The sequence below is a fragment of the Rhineura floridana genome, chromosome 8 (assembly GCF_030035675.1).
Source record: "Rhineura floridana isolate rRhiFlo1 chromosome 8, rRhiFlo1.hap2, whole genome shotgun sequence".
In the NCBI taxonomy this organism is placed as follows: domain Eukaryota; kingdom Metazoa; phylum Chordata; class Lepidosauria; order Squamata; family Rhineuridae; genus Rhineura; species Rhineura floridana.
The window spans coordinates 35,835,850-35,855,578 of NC_084487.1; the positions used below are offsets into that span (position 1 = coordinate 35,835,850).

Genomic DNA, 19,729 nt, shown 5'->3' on the forward strand with positions numbered 1-19,729 from the left:
ATTATCTGTTGCCCCAGCTAAAATAACATCTCCCACTTTGGGGCATTGAATTCTTGAAGACTTCTGTAACAAAGCACATAAAATAAACCATACCCCATGCATGAACAAAACGTTTGGGGTATATATGACAGCCATCATTACAAAAGCAACAGGTTCAACAAGCAGTGATCACAATAGCAGCTGTGATCAGGAAGCCATTGAGGAGCCATTAATGAAGCCCCAGAGCAGCAGCAGTAGGAAGGTCCATAGAAGGACCATAGCTCAGTAGTAGAGCCATCTGCTTTACATGCAGAAAGTTCAAGGTTCAATCTGTGGCAGCTCCAGGTAAGCCTGGGAATATCCTCTGTCTGAAACCCTAGAGAGCCACTGCCAGTCAGTGTAGACAATGCTGAACTAGATGGACCAATGGCCTGGCTCAGTCTCAGTATAAAGCAGCTTCCTGTGTTCCTTTGCAATAGGCAGCAGCAAGAGTTAGCCAAGACAGCACAAGAAAGGGCAGCAGATGCGACAAACGTTCAGTGTCACAACCTTCTCATGCCCTTAATGTACACATGCACTCTTAACACACTTGCTTGTTGCTAATTTTGCTTTGTCATGATGAAATGTTTGTTTATTTTGCAGGAGTCTAAGTGTTGCAAAGGGTTCTTTGGCCCAGACTGCAATCAGTGCCCTGGTGGCTTTTCCAATCCCTGCTCAGGAAATGGACAGGTAAATGAAAAAAATGTAGTGTGTCAACTGGTGTCCATTTCCCTTTGCTGTAGTCTAGAAAATAGGTCTGATGCATATGAAATCTTTTGGTTTTGTTGAGATGTCAGTTATGTTTGGCATGTTCAGCATACCTCCTTGACTCATGACAGGCTCAGCTTTCCTATGCTGCATGAACAAATTTCCACAGATCCTTCAACACAGAAAGGAAAATTGAATGCACAGTAGAGCAGCTTCACCATGTGTACCATGAGCCAAAATAAATTCATATCTCATCACAAAAAGCTGAGGATTGTGTGAATAAGCTTTCATTGAGCATCGTGGAAGGGAAAATGTTGTGGATCTATCCCACTGTTCAAAATGTCTAGCTTTTAAAACTTGAGCAACAAAAAACAGGTCAGTCAGCAGAGGTTGGTCCATTAACGCAAATGGGGCACTGCTCACCAGCCTCAGAGTACCCTCAGAAAGCCCCCACCTGCCTGCCTTCTTACTTACAGCCAATCAGGGTGTGGCTCTGCCTGTCACTGGCTCTGACTCTATCTGCTAATGGTCTCCTTGCTTTCTAACCTACTAGTCTCAGTGGGTACCAGCTAGGAATGGGTGAAATTTGTCAATTCTGGTTTCTCATATTTCCAATGTTAAGATTAGTTCTCCACATTTCCACTTCAGTTTGCCAAAAGCCACCTGAGATGTATGTTTTTAGGGCCCACCCTATTTTTTGTGATGTAATTTTATGTTGTTTTAACAGTTTTTAATGATGTATTTTAAAACTGTTATGACTTGGAATCTTTGAGTGAAGGGTAGGTAATAAATCCTAATAACATTTTTTTTTTAAAAAAAGTCTACATGAAAATTCATCAACATTTTAGTGCACATTTCTCCTAATAAACACACTGTTGTATGCTTAATATACACATTTTTGCAAAGCATATTTACCTAAATAGTTATATTTTCCATAATATACTGCATTTTTGTATGTTATTTTCACTAATATATGCATTTCAATGTACTTGGATGGAGAACTGCACTACAAAATTTGGAAAAGTGCAAATTTTGAAGGATGGCTGTGTTTCGGTTTGCACATTGGTACAGAAAGTGCAGATTATGTAGATTTGCCTTTAAATGTGATCTGAATTGAATTTCTCACCCATCCCTATGTGTGGCACATCTGGAGCAGAAAGATGTCTTCAGTTCATGAGTGACCAAAATAAAGCATATGGAAGAATTCAGGAATGTATTTCTTTGAATATTTTTTTACAAATTCTCTCTGGGTTTCTTTCTTCAGAGAGGGAACTGTCATCTTGTAGGAAGATCTCGGTCATATTTTCCCCAAATTTTCTAATATTGTTACATGGGAATCTCAATGCATAGATTTCAAATCTGTTTGTTTCACTTTGCAGTGTATGGATGGCATGCAAGGGAATGGAACTTGTGTTTGCGATAGGAGATTTACAGGATCACATTGCCAGTTCTGTTCAGACCCAAATAAATATGGACCACACTGTGACAAAAGTAAGCACTGAAGTTTCCTTCTTCACCGGACACTTTAAGTATTAGTCACATTTATAGGAACAGAGGTCCTCCAGCATGAAGATGGGCACAGTGTTCCCTGAACTCCTGTGCACTTGACCTGGTGAAGTAGTGTGGGAGGCACTTGGTTATTTGTGCCCAGGGAAAGGTGCCAATGGGAGTCCTGGCTCTGGTTCTATGGACCTTGGTGCTGTGGGATCTGATTCCATGGTCTCCAGCCAGCTAGCTCTGGTTAAGTGGTCCTATGATCACCAATATCAGGCTCAGAGGCAGGCTCAGGTACCCTGTTTGGCTCTTTAGCCAGTAACACTATAGCCTCCGACTCAGTGTCATGGTCGCTGCTGGGTTCTAGTGTGGTGACAATTAGAGATCAGTTTCATTTATATGTTTCTAGTCATTCAACCATTACAGAACAACATTTAATATAAAAATAAAACAAGGTAGCATAAATAGAAATTAGCTTGCGCAATGACAATTAGAATACTCTTAACAGTCACTGCTCATTTTCACTTCATTGTTTATGAGTTTTTTTAAAAAAGAATGCAAAAGTCTAGCAAAGATTTTATTGGAAATAAAACCATACAGCTCATTATACCTTTTATAAAATGAGCTTAAGATATAAGCCTGATTCATTTATCTTATTGTCATTTATTTTCCTTCCTTCCACAGAATGTATGTGTGTTTATGGAAAGTGTGACAACCAAATAGACAGTGATGGCATCTGCCTTCCTGGTTCGTGCAAAAGTGGGTATACTGGAAAATTATGCGACACCCAGGTGTTTCCATGTGGGACTTTTCTTCAGTTCTGCCATGCACACGCTGATTGCCAGTTTGCTAATGGTGCTATGAGGTAGGCCCATTATGCACATCTGATCATTTTTGTGCCACATTGGTAATTATAAGGACTCACCCTCCTAGTTATTATCCTTTGTGAGTATTCATGTGTTACGTTAATGTGGTAATGATGCACTTTGCACCTTCCCACAGGGCCCTTGACTGCCCCAACTGGTTGCCCAAAGTTTCGGAAGGAGGGGGAGGGGGTTGGTTATCCCTGTGATAACTTCCCATAGGAATCTTATTTAGCACTGTGGGCTTCCCGTAAGCATCTGCTTGGCCACTGGTACAAAAAGAAGACTGGACTAGATGGACCTTTGGCCTGGACCACTAGACGGAGAATTGTTGGATGCAATAAGCCTCCAAATACCATTGCTGGGAGTCACAAGTGGGGAGAATGCTGTTCCGCTCAGGTCCTGTTTGCCGGCTTCCCATAGGCATCTAGTTGGTCACTGTGAGAACAGGATGCTGGACTCAACGGGCTTATTGGCCTGATCCATCAGGGCTCTTCTTATGTTCTTATGTGCTACTTCTCTTCCACATCTCCTTGCTTTCTTTGGCTTGAGAGAAACTCAGGAGAGCCTTCCTCCTTTGTCAGCTATTTCTCAGTTTATTGATGAGGGATAGAAAACTTGTGGCACTCTAGATATTTCTATGCTCTAACTCCTATCAGTCCCAGCCAACATGGCCAGTGGTCAGGGAGACTGGGTTGTAGTCAAGAAAGTCCTACTCAGAGTCGACTGTCTGAAATTAATGAACCTATGTTAGTCATGTTTATTAACTTAAATGGGTCTAGTATGAGTAAGACTAGCATTTACTACCACCCATACCACTCCAGACCCTCCCCCCAACATACACACATACAGAGCTTGGAAAAGTTACTTTTTTGAATGACAACTCCCATCAGCCCCAGCCAGCATGGCCGCTGGATTGGGCTGGTGGGAGTTGTCGTTCAAAAAAGTAACTTTTCCAAGCTCTGCAACATACCTGTCCCACATACTAACTAGTAGGCCTTTAATCCTGGGTTGGCTATAGCATTTACTCCTCTTGAGGATAATGTTTTGGGTTGCAAAAGCAATAGTACTGTACTCCCAGGAAGTATCATACTCCCATCCTCTGTGGTTGGCATCCAGGTGGACATGATTGCTCGTTACCTTTATGGCCAGACTGCTTCTCTCTCCATGGACCGCTCCTCAGTACAGCCCCTTGCTCCTTTGCTGTCACCCCCTGGCTTGGACCCTATTCCTGCTTACTGGGGCTTCAGTTTAGTTGGGATATCCCCTAATGTCCCACAGCTAGTAAGGGGGAAGTGGCAAATTACCATGAGAAAAACCATGTTCAGGTGGCAATTGCTCCAATTCCCAAAACTCACTAGCACCAAACTGCATGTGTATAAACTTGCTGTATTAAAATAAATTAGGAGTGTTGGGACCCTAGTATGGAGGGTTTTAATCTTTTGCCCCCTGCTGTGACCCTGATCCATGTTGGGGACCTACATCTGGAATTTGCACTGGAAAAGAAGTTTCCATTCATTCCAATGGGAGCTTTCCCTTCCCAATGCAAATAGCAGGCCTAGTTTGACCTTATCCTGAATTAGACCATTGGGCTAACTCAGTACTAGTGAACCTGTGGCCCTCCAGATGTTGTTGGACTCTATCAGCCCCAGCCAGAATGGCCAATGGTCAGGAATGATGGGAACTGTAATCCAGCAATGTCTGGAAGGTCACAGGTGTCCCATCCTTGGTCTAGCTGGTCCAGGATTGTCTACTGTGGCTGGCAGTGGCTGGCTCTCCAAGGTCTCAAGAAGAGGTCATTCACAGTCCTGCTACCTGCAATTGGAGAATTCAGGGAAGGGCCATAATTCAGTGACAGAGCATGTGTTCATATAGAGGTGCCAGGATTTAAGTCTTGGAACCTACAGTTAAAGGGTCTTAGGCAGCAAGGGTGGATATGGATTGTAGTTCAGTAGGAGAGCATCTGCTTTGCCTGCAGAAGGTTCCAGGTTCAATTCCTGGCATCTCCAGGTAGGGTTGGAAACAGTGGCGGCTGGTGGTTCCATGTCAGTGGGTCAGGGGAATCTGCTCCGGGTTTTAGTCTGAACTTTCAAGGAGTTGTCCACGGTGCTTGAATAGCTCCTTGAAAGTTTCTACTAAAACCCAGAGCAGATTCCACTGTCCCACTGACATGGAGCTACCAGCCACCACTGAAGAGCTGCTGCCAGTCAATTTACACAATATTGAGTTAAATGCACCAATGGTATACAGCAGCTTCCTATGTTTCCAGTGTTAGGAAAGATCTCTGTCTGAAGCCATGTAGAGTTCTGCTGCCAGTCATAATAGCAACATATGTTTAGCTTTATTTTACAACTGTCGTGCCTATTAATTTCACATACTTTGATGCAAATTTTAGCTGTGTTTGTAAACCTGGATATGAAGGAGATGGCATAATTTGCAGTGAAGTAGATCCTTGTGCTAATTTAATCCCACACAGCTGCAATGCTAACGTAAGTATACAATTTCTTACAATATTTGCTGTAAAAGAATGCAGAAAAAAAGACATATGCATATTTAAATACTGAATTTAATTATCCAAATTAAGATCATTTTTCTTTTTTTTTTTTTTTCAATAATTTTTATTCAGATTTTCATAAAACATACAAGACAAAATCATAAAACATTCAAAGACAAAAAACAAAATCAAAAATAGTTAAACAAAAAGAAAAAAAGAAAAAAAAACAAAAATAAAAAATAAAGAGTAAAATATTGACTTCCCATTTGTCAAAGATCAAATCAGTTATAAGTCTATAATATATAGCAATCCTGTCTCTTAAGTCATATTATAAAATCACTTTCCTCCAGTAGTTATCTTACTTAATCATCAAATCTCATAAACATTACTTTATTCTTTCCACAAAAAGTCAAAGAGAGGTTTCAATTCTTTAAGAAATATATCTATCAATTTTTTTTTTCCAGATAAGCATATCGATTAATCCATCTCATTACTAATTATGATAATCTTATTGTCATAACCATAGTCAAAATAAACATTTCAATTAATCCATCACATCAGAATCTGTTAGGTTCAGTAATTTCAGTAGCCATTGTTCTATTATCTCTATTAGTTCCATTTTCCATCTTCCATCTTCAGTAGTCTTGTTAAGTCCAGTAATTTCAATATCCAATCTTCCATTATCAGTATTCCATAATAATCTTGCTGTCAAAGCCATAGTCATATAGTAAGAGTCTGATGGGAATTACCTCTATCCCAAATATTTTCTTGCCATCCATTCTGAATAGGTTGCTGAAATACTGCTGTAAAATCATATCTCTGTTCTTTTTTTCAAAATACACTGGGTCATCTCTTAAAAGTTTTTCCATTGTCACATGGCTGCAGTTAATTCCATAGATTTTCTCTATATTGGGCTCCATCACATCATTCCAGTCCAGAAGATAATCCATGCCATTGATAACTTTATCTCTAGAATCTTCATTAATTTCTTCAGAGATAACATTGAGTTCCAAACAATAGATTTTATTTCTAAAGTCCATAGACTCCAAATCTTGTTCCTGTTCCACGTTTGTTCCAATCTCCGGGATCTCCTCTCTCACAGGGACCCCTATTCCAGTCTCCAGGGTCTCCTCTCTCACAGGGACCCCTGTTCCAATCTCCGGGGTCTCCTCTCTCACAGGGACCCCTTCCAGGGTCACCTCTCTCACAGGGACCCTTATATCTTTAATCTCCTGCTTCATTTTACTCAATTCAATTTTCGTTATCTCAATCTCATCCATTATTTTCTGAAACATAGTTATTTCCAGATTCTCAGCCACTTTCTTAATTGCCATTTTAAAAGAAAAATATAGGAAAACCACTTCTTATTTCAGCAACAATTGGGTTAATACTCCAAACTTGGTGACATCACAGTATAAACAGAGCAGACAGCCTTATCTCTCCAATAGTTAAGTAAACAAAATGCAGTTCCCAGGATCGAAACAATTAATGGCAATCGTCAAGAAACAGATTCGTCAAAATAAAATAGACCAAAAAGAGAATAGTCTCAAAACAGTATAATATTTTTCAAAATAAAAATCTGGAATAGAAATCCCTCTTCTGTGTGTATCTTTAGAATGCAAATCCAGGACAGCTTTTTGCAACAAAAACAGAGATAAGCTATTAATTAGTGCGTAGCAGAGAGAAGTTACGGCTCCCCAGTGAGATGTCAAAAACCGATCAATCTGGCAAATCTCTTTTAAACAGCAACAATTTAAGTCAAGTAAAAGAAAAATATAGAAAGAAGGGTGCTTGCCTGTTAGTGCGTTCTCTCTTAGAAGATAAGATGAACGTTCGCTTTAACAGATAGAGCTTGCTGTTGAAAATCCGTCCCACCTTCGTCGGCTGGACCTCGTCCCATAAATTAATGAGATCTGGTCGTCCCAACAAAAATAGGCTTTGAGGTTAATCTCTTCGTTTCTCCCTACCCGGGAGAAGTTTAATCAGTCAAAAAAAAAAGAAAAAACTGACTGATATATCTGAATAAGCTTCTTTTGAGGCAGGAGCCCGTCTCAAAAGCAGGCACAGGCTAAGTCACCCTTCCCGGAAGTCATTAAGATCATTTTTCTTAAGTAAGGATCTTTTCCAGTTAAACAGACCAAAACTGGTCCATTGCCCAAACAGGGTTCATACTGGGTGGTATTCCATGCTAGTCCTACTCAGGGGAGACCCATTGAAATGAATAGGCATGACTGACTTAGGTTCATTTCTTTCAGTGAATCTGCTCTGAGTAGGACTTAGCTGAATACAATACAACATTTTGAAAACAATGTGGTGTAATTTTGCCTTCTATGAGTTGTAGAGATGGGAGCTCCAAGATTTTACTACAAACACTGCCCCTTCCTCTCCCACATTACAACTTCAGTAATAAACAGGTACCTATTGTCAATATTGTAATTTCTCTCCATTATATAAAAAGTATTGTTGATAGATTTCACCATCCCAAGTTTAATCATTCAGTTTCCCCTAAAGGAGCTATTTTTACCCCAGAGGTCACAACCACCACTACCAGCACCAGCACCACAACAAATCAATAGATTAGAGTCATTCTATAACCCCTAAGCACAGTGCACTGGAAAGTGCTCCTTCACAAGTCACATTGGAATGAATTGGGACCATGAATGAAGACAATAGTGTTCTTGTGCAGCTCATGTTAGTTCAGTGGGGTTGTACACAATAACTTCCCAATGGATTGTGGTCTCCATTCTTTCTATCAACTACAACTCATTTCTGTGCTCTGTGTGTGTGTGATTCACATTGACCGTCCTGGAAATGTAGGGAGCTCTGCACATGCAATAGAACTGAGTGCTTAGTGCTTAATGGAGGGATTTTGTTCCTTCTTAAAGACAAGAGATCTGAAATTAATACAAGTAAGAAAATAGTAATTGAGCAATTGCTATTACTTACTTACTAAAGAGAGCTCAAGGGATCAAGAAATAATCTCTTATTTAAGGTGTTTAATGTGAATTCAACACAGGCCATTGACAACCTAAAATTCTTTATTATCAAATATACTGTGGGGGCTGGTGCCTATTGGGACTGATAGGGCGGAAGGTCAGGAGCCCAGCAGTAGGTGGAACCAGAGCCAATGACAGACAGAGCCAACTAATTCTAGTTTTGTTCCCACCTTCCTCTCTGCTGAGTTCTGTAAGGACAATACTGAGACTGAAGAGAAGAAAATTGGCAGGCAGTGCTGCATCTTGGACTGGTTGTAAATAAGAAGGCAAGGATCTAGGGGCTGGCTAAGGGCAGATTGAGGGTATCTGCATACTGCAGACTTAAAACACAGTGAGGCTGTTTTTTCTCACTGTGTTTCAACTCTGTTTTGCAAATCACTACACTTTGATATGTTTTCACTCTGCCCACTCTCTGTCCCAGTTTCACCACCCTTCTATCCACCCCAACTCCTGTTGGTGAAGCTTTCATCCCTCCAGCTCCTGCCTCCCTTGGAAATCATCTTCCTATGCAGCCATGAACCTATACATCTTCCATATGCAATGGGATTTATTGCCAAGTAAGAGTGGAAAAGTCTAAGTGATCACATCACAGAGTTTAAACTGTTTCTTAAACTCTTTCTTAGTATTTCTAGCCTCTCCTTTAACTGACACATCCCCACACATACCTTCCCCATACTTCAACTTTTTTAAACACCAGCCATCATTTTTTTCTGGCGAGCTGCAAGAGGGGGAGGGAGTTGCTCATCTGTTCCACAGCACCTGCCTGAAGATCCCAGTTTTGTTTCTTCTGGTGCTAGCACTTTAAATAATCAGTGAGTAAGAGGAGACAGATCCCCCCTTTCTTGTTTGCAGAGAATGATGTCCAGAGATGAACATGGATCTTTCCTCCCCCCTCCACTGTCTCTTATTTTAAAATGAACACCTAGCCCACTTACCAGGGAGTAAGCCCCATTGAATTCAGTGGGGCTTACTTCTGAGTAGACATAAGTAGGATTGCACTGGGCAGAGAGTAGATGCATGGAAGGTGGGATGCTCCTCTGTGATACACCCACCCACCCCACTGAGGCTGACATGTAGGACCACCCCTAGGTAACAGTTCCACTGTACACACCTGGGAAATGCCACTCAAACCCTTTTGAAATCAGAGCAACGCTGGCTTTGGGGATACCGCATCAAAAGGCAGTACTTCAGAAGAAACAAGTGGACTGTGGGTAATCTTGGGTAACGTCATGTGTACCTGGATTCAAACAACAGGAGTGAAAATGCACTGAATCCAGAGTAAATGGTAATGTACACTTACCCATAGTGCTCCATTCGCCCTAATGGACCAACCTCCACCACAAGTATATAAATACCGCAGAACTTTATGGATCTTTATATCTTGTGTGTTCAAAAGGATTTATTGAGCATCTAATAACAGCTGCCAAAATGGTTTAATAGAATGTGGGAGGTACTGGTGATGAATAACATTTAATCAAAGATTAAAGGAAATGTGAATCCCTCCCAGGTATGTGGATACTTTTCTAGAAACTTGGCTCCTCCTTCTTAATTTTGTTTAAGCTACAAAGAAAGCATACTATAGGCTAGAAAGGTTCAAATCAATATTTATTTTGTAGAAATGTGAGCTGGATCAATGCTTCTTATATCTGAGCCTCTCAGTTATTTCTGATGTGTATGCTTTGTTAAATTGCTCTATTACTGAAAACTTTGTTTAAAAAAAAGCTTTCTTAAAAAATGTCATATCATATCATGATAAAGGACCCAGACAGAGCAAATGTTGGAATTCCTAAGGCTGATTCTTTGAGTTTGGCTCCCCAGACTAATTTGGTTGCTCTTAGGTCCCATAGAAATCAGTATGAAAAGTTAATTATGGCTAATTTAAGTCTCCCTGATTTCAAAGTGCAACTAAAGTGCAACTGAATTAGTGAAGATTCAACTCATGTTGTATTAGATCATAAGTGAAATGGTCTTTGAATTTATTACTCCAGAAGTAGTTACCCAGAAAAATCATGGATGAAATAGTCACCTGTCCACATTGGTCTTTATTATTAAAATAACATGCAGAATCTTCCGTTGCCCTCTTTCCTTCCCACATAATTATGCACAGGCTATAACACTACATGTACTTTCAATATGCCTGCAGGCAGAATGTATTAAGACTGGTCCTGGAACCCATGAGTGTGTCTGCCAGCCAGGATGGACAGGAAATGGAAGAGACTGTTCAGAAATCAACAACTGCCTGCTGCCAAATTTTGGAGCATGTCATAGTAATGCTACCTGCTTATATATAGGTCCTGGTCAGGTAAGTTAAATCTGCATCTTCCTTAACTTCTGCACTGTATGAATCTTCTGTAGTCTTTCTCTATATAGTAGTAATAGAAAAAGTGTCAGCCAATGGACTCAATCTATAACCTTTTTCTTAGTTATAGCAATAATCCACTGGCACGCAGTCCATAACTCATGCTTAGGTACATATATTTATAGGGTACACATGGCTATTATTCTTCATTCTGATTTCCCTAAGCTTCCTCTTACAGTTGGCAAATTGTTTACTGGGCCTGCCTTTAACAACACAACTCTAGCATTCAAAATTGTTTAAAATTAAATTACATTCTAAGACCATCAAAGTTTTTCAAAAAAAATATGAGAACACAATCCAGAAACCATCCAAGTCCATAGACACATTGACAAGAAGTAGTTTCAAAACACTTTGAAGGAGGGGGCCAGGTGGATCTCTTAGGGCAGGATGTTCCAGAATCAGGGAGTACCCACCACAAACCTGACCTTTAACAGTGGTTGTACAAAAACAAGCTACTGTCTTGATGGCCTGAGTGCAGAAATAAGCTCACATGGGATGAGATGGTTCTTTAGCTACCCTGGTCCTAAACTGTTTATGGTTTTATAGGTGATGACCAGCACTTAGAATTAGGCTCAGAAATAGACCACGAAACACTGAAGTTGGAGTAACGTGCTTCAAGGAACTAGCCTCATTCAAAACTTGAGCCATTGCATATGGTACTAGCTGAATGCCACCTGATGTCAACATGGTCAGCCCAGTGCTGGGCAAAAAAATCCTGTTTATCCAGGCTTTTGTATCTTAATTTGATCATAACATGGTATGATTCTGGCCTGTTTTGGTGTTCATCTTTTAGTGGGTAGGGCAGGTTTTGTCCCTTTTATTATGTTTTATTCTGTGTTTTGGATTTTAAATGTTTGATAAGTTGTTCTGTATTTGAATATTTTGTAATTTACTTTGAGACATTTTGTAAGAAGCTATGAACAAATATAAACAATAATAACAATAAGTTTCTGGATGCTTTTTGAAAGTACTAGAACAGCAGTACCCTACTGATATGCCCTTCACTTTAATTAAGCATACTATGTGAGCTTGAAGAGAGATAATAGAAAGGTTCACGGTCCATCCTTTGAGCAGACACTGTAACTATTGCACTTTATTCTAAACTTTATTGATGCTCAGTGACTCATAGAACAGATGTAATACACATTAATAACTTTATTCCATATTCCCCATACAATATAGAATGACTGTGAATGTAAGGAAGGATTTCGGGGGAATGGATATGAATGTGAACTGATAAACTCTTGTTTGGAACAAATTGGGAAGTGCCATCCACTGGTGAGTTTCGCCTTGCAAAATTATCCTGAACCCTGTCGCTTTTTAAACATATACTAAAACAAACTTCTTCTGATGGCTAGGAGAATGAACAACATTTTATTATCAATGTATCTAATGTTGAGGTTCTCTGATCCTTAAAACCTGATTAAATTGTCTGTTTTGACATCAGGACGGTAAATTTTTGAATGCTAATAATGCCAAGCAATCAGCTGCAACCAGATTAACACTGTGCCATTTTCTTAAAAGAGCATTTGCTCTGTCCTGTGAGGTTGCAGCAATGAGCTCCCCATCTTAAAAAGCTGTCACTGGATGTCATTTGAATCCAAGATAAATTATGTTGACAACATTTACACATTTATTGAAATTAGGCATGTTTGTGAATGTGGGAGAATGTTTACAGCAGGGATGGGGAACTTGCGGCTTTTCAGTGTTGTTGGTCTCTCCAGCTTCCATCAGCACCAGCCAGCATAGCTGCCAGCCAGGAATGATGGGAGTTGTAGTCCTGCACTATCTGGAGGGCCATAGGTTCCTCACTCCTGGTTTACAGTAAAGACTTCACCATCACCACCTGCCACCTGTTGAAGGCATCATTGCACCTCATTCTTTTTAGAGTGACATACCGTGGGACAGGTTGTCTTCCTGCACGTAGCATTGAACATGGAAGATTCACATCTCAGTGTGTCCACATTAACTTAGTGACAAAGGGACTGTTCAGGTGCCACTTGAGAATAAGCCTGGTGTAATACAAGAGTGCTGGACTTGGCCTGGGGAGACCTGGGCTGAAATTAGGGACCAACAAACTTCATTGTTTGATATGGAAATTAGCTTGGTCAGAGCACACTATTTTCTAAAAAGAAAATTCAGGAGCATGGCAGAGTCTAGATGCCTCCTCAACTCTGCTAGCCCAACAAACCCTTGAACCCTGCTTTACCCCCCTTCCTTCCCAGTTATCTGGTAGCAGTAGAAATGTCTCACTGAATTTTTTTCCTGACAGGCCACTCTCTCCTCTGGCACCTTGTACACAGAGGTATTATATTATTCACGTAGGACAAATGTCAGATTTGCTATAGCCCTAAATTAACAGCTGTTCTCCAAAGAGCAATGTAAATAAATAATAATTCTCTCAGTACCTCTTCTGTGTAGACCCTATTATACAAATCAGAACAGTAGCTTTCACTGCAGAACTTGATTATGCTCCCCTTCAAATCCTACAATTGAACTTTAAGTATTAGCTGACTAATCCTTGCAACTAATACATTAATTAATATATTTGAATTAAAAGGATTTGCCTTACATTTGCTTTGATTCCCAGAACCACGTGGATGACAATGTACATGTTGTTAGGTTAGTTGATTTCATTGGCGTTTGAGCAAAGGGCCCCTCCGGATGATCTGTTCATTGAGCATTGATCTTGATTTGCTTGCACAGAGCTTACACAGAGGTTAGATTATATCCAGTATTTACTGAACATTCATTCTGATTTGTTTGCTTGACAGCGTTAACACATGTGTCTATTCGGAACCTGAGTGTGTGAACTGCCACCCATGTGTCCCATTAAACATGCCTCCTTGAGAGGAGGGGAATCATTTGCTAGGGATAAACCAAATGCTTTGCCCTGAAATGTAACTAAATAGTGTGCATATAACCCAAGAATTACAGGTCCAAACCAGACTAAAGCAAAGCTTTCTTTTATTGAGAGAAAAGAGAAGAATAGCATGATGAAATTACTGGGTGTGTGGCATTAATCATTAATCATTCATATCCTAACCCATTCATAACTTTAAACTAATGAAAAAAAAGGTCCCTACTGCTGTGAGGAATGACAGGTAGCAGAGATTACCTATCCGAGGCCCAGGGGGATACAGCTGAAGTGATGTGAAGGAGCTCTGGCCAAATAGCAGGAAGGAATCTCTTTGCCTCAAGGTTTGCAAATCAACGTGAAAAGGAAGGGTCTGGGTATGAGGTGATCTCAAGTTGTGTGTGTGTTTCTTGCTGACACTCAGGAAAACAATGGCTACTTTCTAATACTTCCTTTAAACAATGGGATCGTTCTGCTAGGCTTGAGAGAAGTCTGCCAAGAAAATGAGATAACATTTAATTCAGGGTCTTCATATTCCTCCAAAAGTGCCAAAAGATGGTCCTTGCTTCTTGTCCTCATTTCATAGTATTTAGGAAGGCACAATGAGTCAGAATACGGGGTGTGGGGTGGGAACTGTAGTCCAGAGTACTCCAGGGCCCTGCCACCCCTTTGACTCCAAATGAACCAAAGGGGGGGCTGGCCTGAGCACTTGTAACAACAGTTACATGACAGTGAGCATCCTGCATTCATCCTGATTTGCTTGTGTGGTGTTTATACATCTTTTCATTCATCTATCGTTCATCACACACTTTTCAATGCATTTCCTCATCACTTTCCAAACCTCAAAAAGTCTTAAAGTTGATTTATTGCAGTAGGACGATAGAGCTCTTTAATCCACTGTAACTGCGCAAACTTACAGTCCCGATATATGCTTCAATCTCTCCTGCAAAATAGTGACAGTCAGGAGGCATCCAAAGTGTACTTGATGTCTTGTTGAGAAGAAATATCTCCATCAATCAGAATCCTACCTGTAGGCCAGCACAGCAGCTTTTTATGCTATAAACCATATCGCATCAAGAGCTGCCAATATGTTTTAATTTCTTTCTCTTTTCAAAGGCTGTTTGTCAGTTAACATCATCTGGAGTCTGGGAATGTGTATGTTCAAGGGGCTATGAGGGAGATGGCAGCATATGCTATGGAAATGCAGTGGAGGTGAGTAGGAAATAATCACTTGCCTAAATGATCTTGGCCAATATTTCAACTTGGGGACCACATTAGAAATATTTTGCAAGCCAAATAACTTCAGCAATTACTTGACACAATACTTGCCATTGCTACTGTGCCACCAGATATCTGAAGCACCTGGCATAAATACACCTTCTTACAGAAATTTAGTTGATTGATTTATGCTCTCCTAGATATCTACCATTTTTACGCTTTATTTGTTGGGAAACACAGTATCATGTCCTTTAAGAGCAAGGTATTATTAAGTATAAAATAAATTTGCCTTCATTGGACCTAAAATACATACAGTGTATCGTAAAAATGAATATAACTATCATGCACCACAATAGGTATTGCTACTTTTAATAACTACTCTGTTTCTCACATATACATACAATCCTGGAGGGGAAAACTGCAAAAAAAGAATCTGCAGTACTAATAGGGTTCTAACTACTATTAAAGTATGCTTGTTTACACAAAGCCTGAGGATAATTCTCAAGATAATTCTCATTAGAGGTAGAAAAGCATACTGCAGATGGAGCATCATCTATATACCAACTGTCATCTTACATCTTCATACATCTTCCATTATTTTAACACTGGAGATGCCAGAGGATTAAAACTGGGGCCTTATACTTGCAAAGCATGGGCTCATCCACTAAATTCTGGAGCATCTGTATTGTAATTGATCTTTCTTTCTCTCTCTGCTCAGGAATTGTCTTCTCTGTCGGAAGCAGCCGGGTTTAATGAGTGGGTTGGTGTAAGTATCTCTTATATAAAGCATTCAGAAAGACATGAGCAGAGCAATCCTATGGAGGGTGGGGGTAGAGAATGTGTAGCACAGCTGCTGCCACTTCCTATGCCCTATTGGTATAAGCTGCAGTAGATGCAGTCAGGACAGGAGGGGCAGCTCCCCCTCCATGCAAACATTTTTCCCCATTTGGCTCCCATTGACCTCTCTAGCCCTGGAGCCGGTATTCAGAGACATCCTGCCTCCTACAGTGGAAGCAGAGCATAGCCATTGTGAATGGCAGCCACTGATAGCCTTTATTATCTAATCCCCTTTTTCAAACCATCCAAGTTGGTGGCCATCACTACCTCTTTGGGGAATGAATCCCATAGTTTAGCTATGCCCTGCATGCAGAAGTGCGTTCTTTTGTCTGCCCTGAATCTTCCAACATTTAGCTTCATTGGATGTCCATGAGTTCTAGTGTTATGAGAGAAGGAGAAAAAATTCCTCTATCCACTTTCTCAACACTATGCAGATTTTTATATAGCTGTGTCTGTCTCCTCTTGCTCACCTTTTCTCTAAACTAAAAAGACTCAGATGCTGCAACCTTTTCTCGTAGGGGAGCTGCTCCATCCCCTTGGTCATTTTGGTTGCCCTGTTCTGTACCTTTTCCAGTTCCACAATATCCTTTTTGATGCAAGGCGACCAGAGCTGTACACAATATTCCAAATGTAGTTGTTGTATAGATTTATATAATGGGATTATGATCTCCATGCCAAAAATGGCATCCAGAATCAGCTACTGAAGTCCTTCTGCCATTGGAAACTTCCAGATTCTGGTGCTGATGTATAGAAGAACTTGCGCTATTAACAAATTAATGGCAATACATTTTATTCTGTGATTTAGGCAGCTACAGTGAAGACGCTACTGACAGATATGGCAAATCTAACCATCCTTGTGCCTTCTCAGCAAGCAATTCAAAACATGGGGCAAGACGAAAAAGCTTTTTGGATGTCAAAAGACAACATCCTAATCCTAATAAAGTATGATGAACATTTTTCATCATCGTTCCATTTATAATTTATAAAGTGTTTTATACTTTACAGGAATTGTTCTGTTAATTCTTATAAGAACCTTATGAGCCAGGGGGTATTGATAGAGTTTCATTTTAAACATGACAAGTTAGCACTGAAAAATATTTACCCACAAGACTAGCCAATATGTCCACAACCTCATCTGTGCTGGTCTCCCAGTCTTCAATACTTGTTCTGCATCCTATACTAGACTATTTTCTGTCTCTGTTTATGAGGGGGGAGGGCTCCTTCATCAAATGAGTTTTCACTGGTATGTTGATCTGAACTCAGAATTCACCTCCTTTTATATCTAGAATGACAATGCAATTTCATATATCCTCTGGTCATACAATCTACAACTGTTTCAGAATCTGAAAAATGGGCTCTGGTCTTGGAAGAAAACAGTTTTCTGATTCTGAAATAAACACAGCAAGAATTTTCGACACGATTATGAAAGGTGAAGGAGCCTTGTACATTTTGCATGTAGCCAGCCTACTGAAAATCAATCCATATATTGATAGGAATGACAAGGAAGCCACTTCCCATCAGGGATGGGTCTCTGCCGATGTTGTTGGACTCCAGTTCCCAATAACTATTGGCTATATTGGCCAATATAGCAAATAGATAGGAGTAGAACTCCAATATCTGGAGGGCAGCAGGTCCACATTTCATTGTTCCTTCCCATCTGATCATCACCCAGCTGACATGGAAGAGAAGAATCAGGAATCATTTCATGGGCCCTACCCAAATAGTTCCACAATACAACTTACCAGCAGCTGTGCAGTAAAGGAAAGTAGCTCCGCTGCTGCTGCTAACAAATTAATTACTCCTGGCTCAAATGGTATTTGTACCAGAAACACAATTTCCGTGTATGAAAAAAAATCTAAGTAGTCATGACTTTTACATAATTTAAACCTAACTGTGTTTTCCATTAGACATCACATATTAGAGGGAACGTACACAGTTTCTGACCTCCAGAGCTTGTCATCATCTGACGGACTGGCAACATCTTTGTATGGCAACTTCCTGCCACTGTCCAAAAGAAGTGGAGTAAGTTTACCAGTACTCTATATTCCTTCATTCGCAGGTGGTTCTTATGTGAGAAATATACTAACAGGACATCCTCTTGTATTTAAATATTCCCCTGTAATGGGGCAAAGCCAGGGGAATATTTTAATTTTTATTTATTTATTTATTTATTTTATTTTATTTTATTTAACTTATATACCGCCCTAAGCCCGAAGGCTCTCTGGGCGGTGTACATAAAAGATAAAACAAGCACAGTGTATAAATACAATAAATCAAGAACCAAAAACAAACAAACAATAAAAGAACCAAACAACGTCAGAATACAAGATAATAGTGAAATAATTCCTTAGTATGGGCCTGAAACAATATGAATGTAAAATTTACGTAGTAGGCTAGGTTCTACATCCTCTATCCAGACAAGCAAGAGGCATTACCAGAGTTCAAGGATGACACGTTACAGCCCGGCAAAGACCTTTGGGGAATGAAGCAGGGCTTGTGAGGGACGTGGCCTGGAGTGAGGGGGTGTGGCCTGGAGAGTGTTCCGAGAGCCAGAGAGAAAACCTTGGAGAGCTGCATTTGGCCTCTGGACCTGAGATTCTCTACCCCTGATATTTTATTTATTTATTTTATTTATTGCACTTGTATACCGCCCCACAGCTGAAGCTTTCTGGGCGGTTTACAGGAATCAAAAACATTAAAACAAATATACAATTTAAAACACATATTTTAAAAACAATTCAATATAGCACATTTCAGATCCTAAGACAGTTGTAATTAAAAGAATTTAGGGTACAGGCTGGTGAAATTTAGGGGCAGTGCCATAGCTCAGTGGCAAAGCAACTGCTTTGCATGGATAAGGTCCAGTGTACAATCCCTGGCATCTCCAGGTAGGGCTGGGAGAGTTCCCTGCCTGAAACTGTGGAGAGCTGCTGCCAGTCAGTGTAGACAATACTGAACTAGATGGACCAATGGTCTCATTCAGTATAAGGCAGCTTCCTATATTTTGTGTTCCTATGTTGCTAAAACGGTCTTGTCCCTGTCTTTCCAGAATCTCTCTGTTGACGGAGCCAACATCATTACTGGTGATATTGCAGCAAAAAATGGGATTATACATGTAATTGATAAGGTATTTACATCTTTATTACAAATGGTTAGGAAACTAGGGTAATGTCTGTCTGTCTGTCTGTCTGTCTATCTATCTATCTTTGTAATGTTGAATTAGTGTAATTCATATGCTAACATATATGTGCAGATGCAAATTTAGAAATGATTGTTATAATTTAAATAAAGATACAATATATCTCACCGTAGCATGAAAGACTAGTATGCCTATTCAGTCTGCTCTCCAGCGGCCCCTGCTGCTCTCCCTCCTTATGATTCTTTCTCTTTAAGCTGGATTTAGACTGGAAAATGGAAATGGACTGCCTTCAAGTCGATTTCGACTTATGGCAACCCTATGAATAGGGTTTCATTGTAAGCGGTATTCAGAGGCGGTTTACCATTGCCTTCCTCTGAGGCTGAGAGGCAGTGACTGGCCCAAGGTCACCCAGTGAGCTTCATGGCTGTGTGGGGATTCGAAGCCTGGTCTCCCAGGTCATAGTCCAACACTCTAACCACTACGCCACACTGGCTCTCTGAGTTAGACTGGATAGCTGTTCAAATATAACAGGGGTCACCATCATTTCTGGGTCTATAGACAAGTTTGTAAACCAGAGGAACTGCCATGGGCACCATGTGCGTGCAACAACTCTCCCCTTCCCAGTTGCAAATCCCCTGAAAATGCCCCTGTGCCATGATAAGGGTTGAAAAAAAGCATTTTATTGGCTAAAGAAGGCTTCTTCAGGAAGGGGGGAATAAGACCCTGTTGGTGCCAGGGAAGGCCTC

The 19,729-nt window shown here is 40.4% G+C and overlaps 1 protein-coding gene across 3 annotated transcripts in view; it reads left to right on the plus strand.

Annotated features, from left to right (window-relative positions):
* STAB2 (stabilin 2) overlaps window positions 1-19,729 on the plus strand; it is a 139,292-nt gene that overhangs the window by 41,362 nt on the left and 78,201 nt on the right. For all 3 annotated transcript variants that reach the window (XM_061638873.1, XM_061638874.1, XM_061638875.1), the window contains 11 exons: window positions 622-708; window positions 2,106-2,217; window positions 2,905-3,085; window positions 5,479-5,572; window positions 10,717-10,875; window positions 12,115-12,210; window positions 14,906-15,001; window positions 15,726-15,773; window positions 16,650-16,786; window positions 17,752-17,866; window positions 18,894-18,971. In XM_061638873.1, coding sequence (XP_061494857.1) covers window positions 622-708; window positions 2,106-2,217; window positions 2,905-3,085; window positions 5,479-5,572; window positions 10,717-10,875; window positions 12,115-12,210; window positions 14,906-15,001; window positions 15,726-15,773; window positions 16,650-16,786; window positions 17,752-17,866; window positions 18,894-18,971 — 1,203 coding nt within the window. The remainder of the gene's footprint in view (window positions 1-621; window positions 709-2,105; window positions 2,218-2,904; window positions 3,086-5,478; window positions 5,573-10,716; window positions 10,876-12,114; window positions 12,211-14,905; window positions 15,002-15,725; window positions 15,774-16,649; window positions 16,787-17,751; window positions 17,867-18,893; window positions 18,972-19,729) is intronic.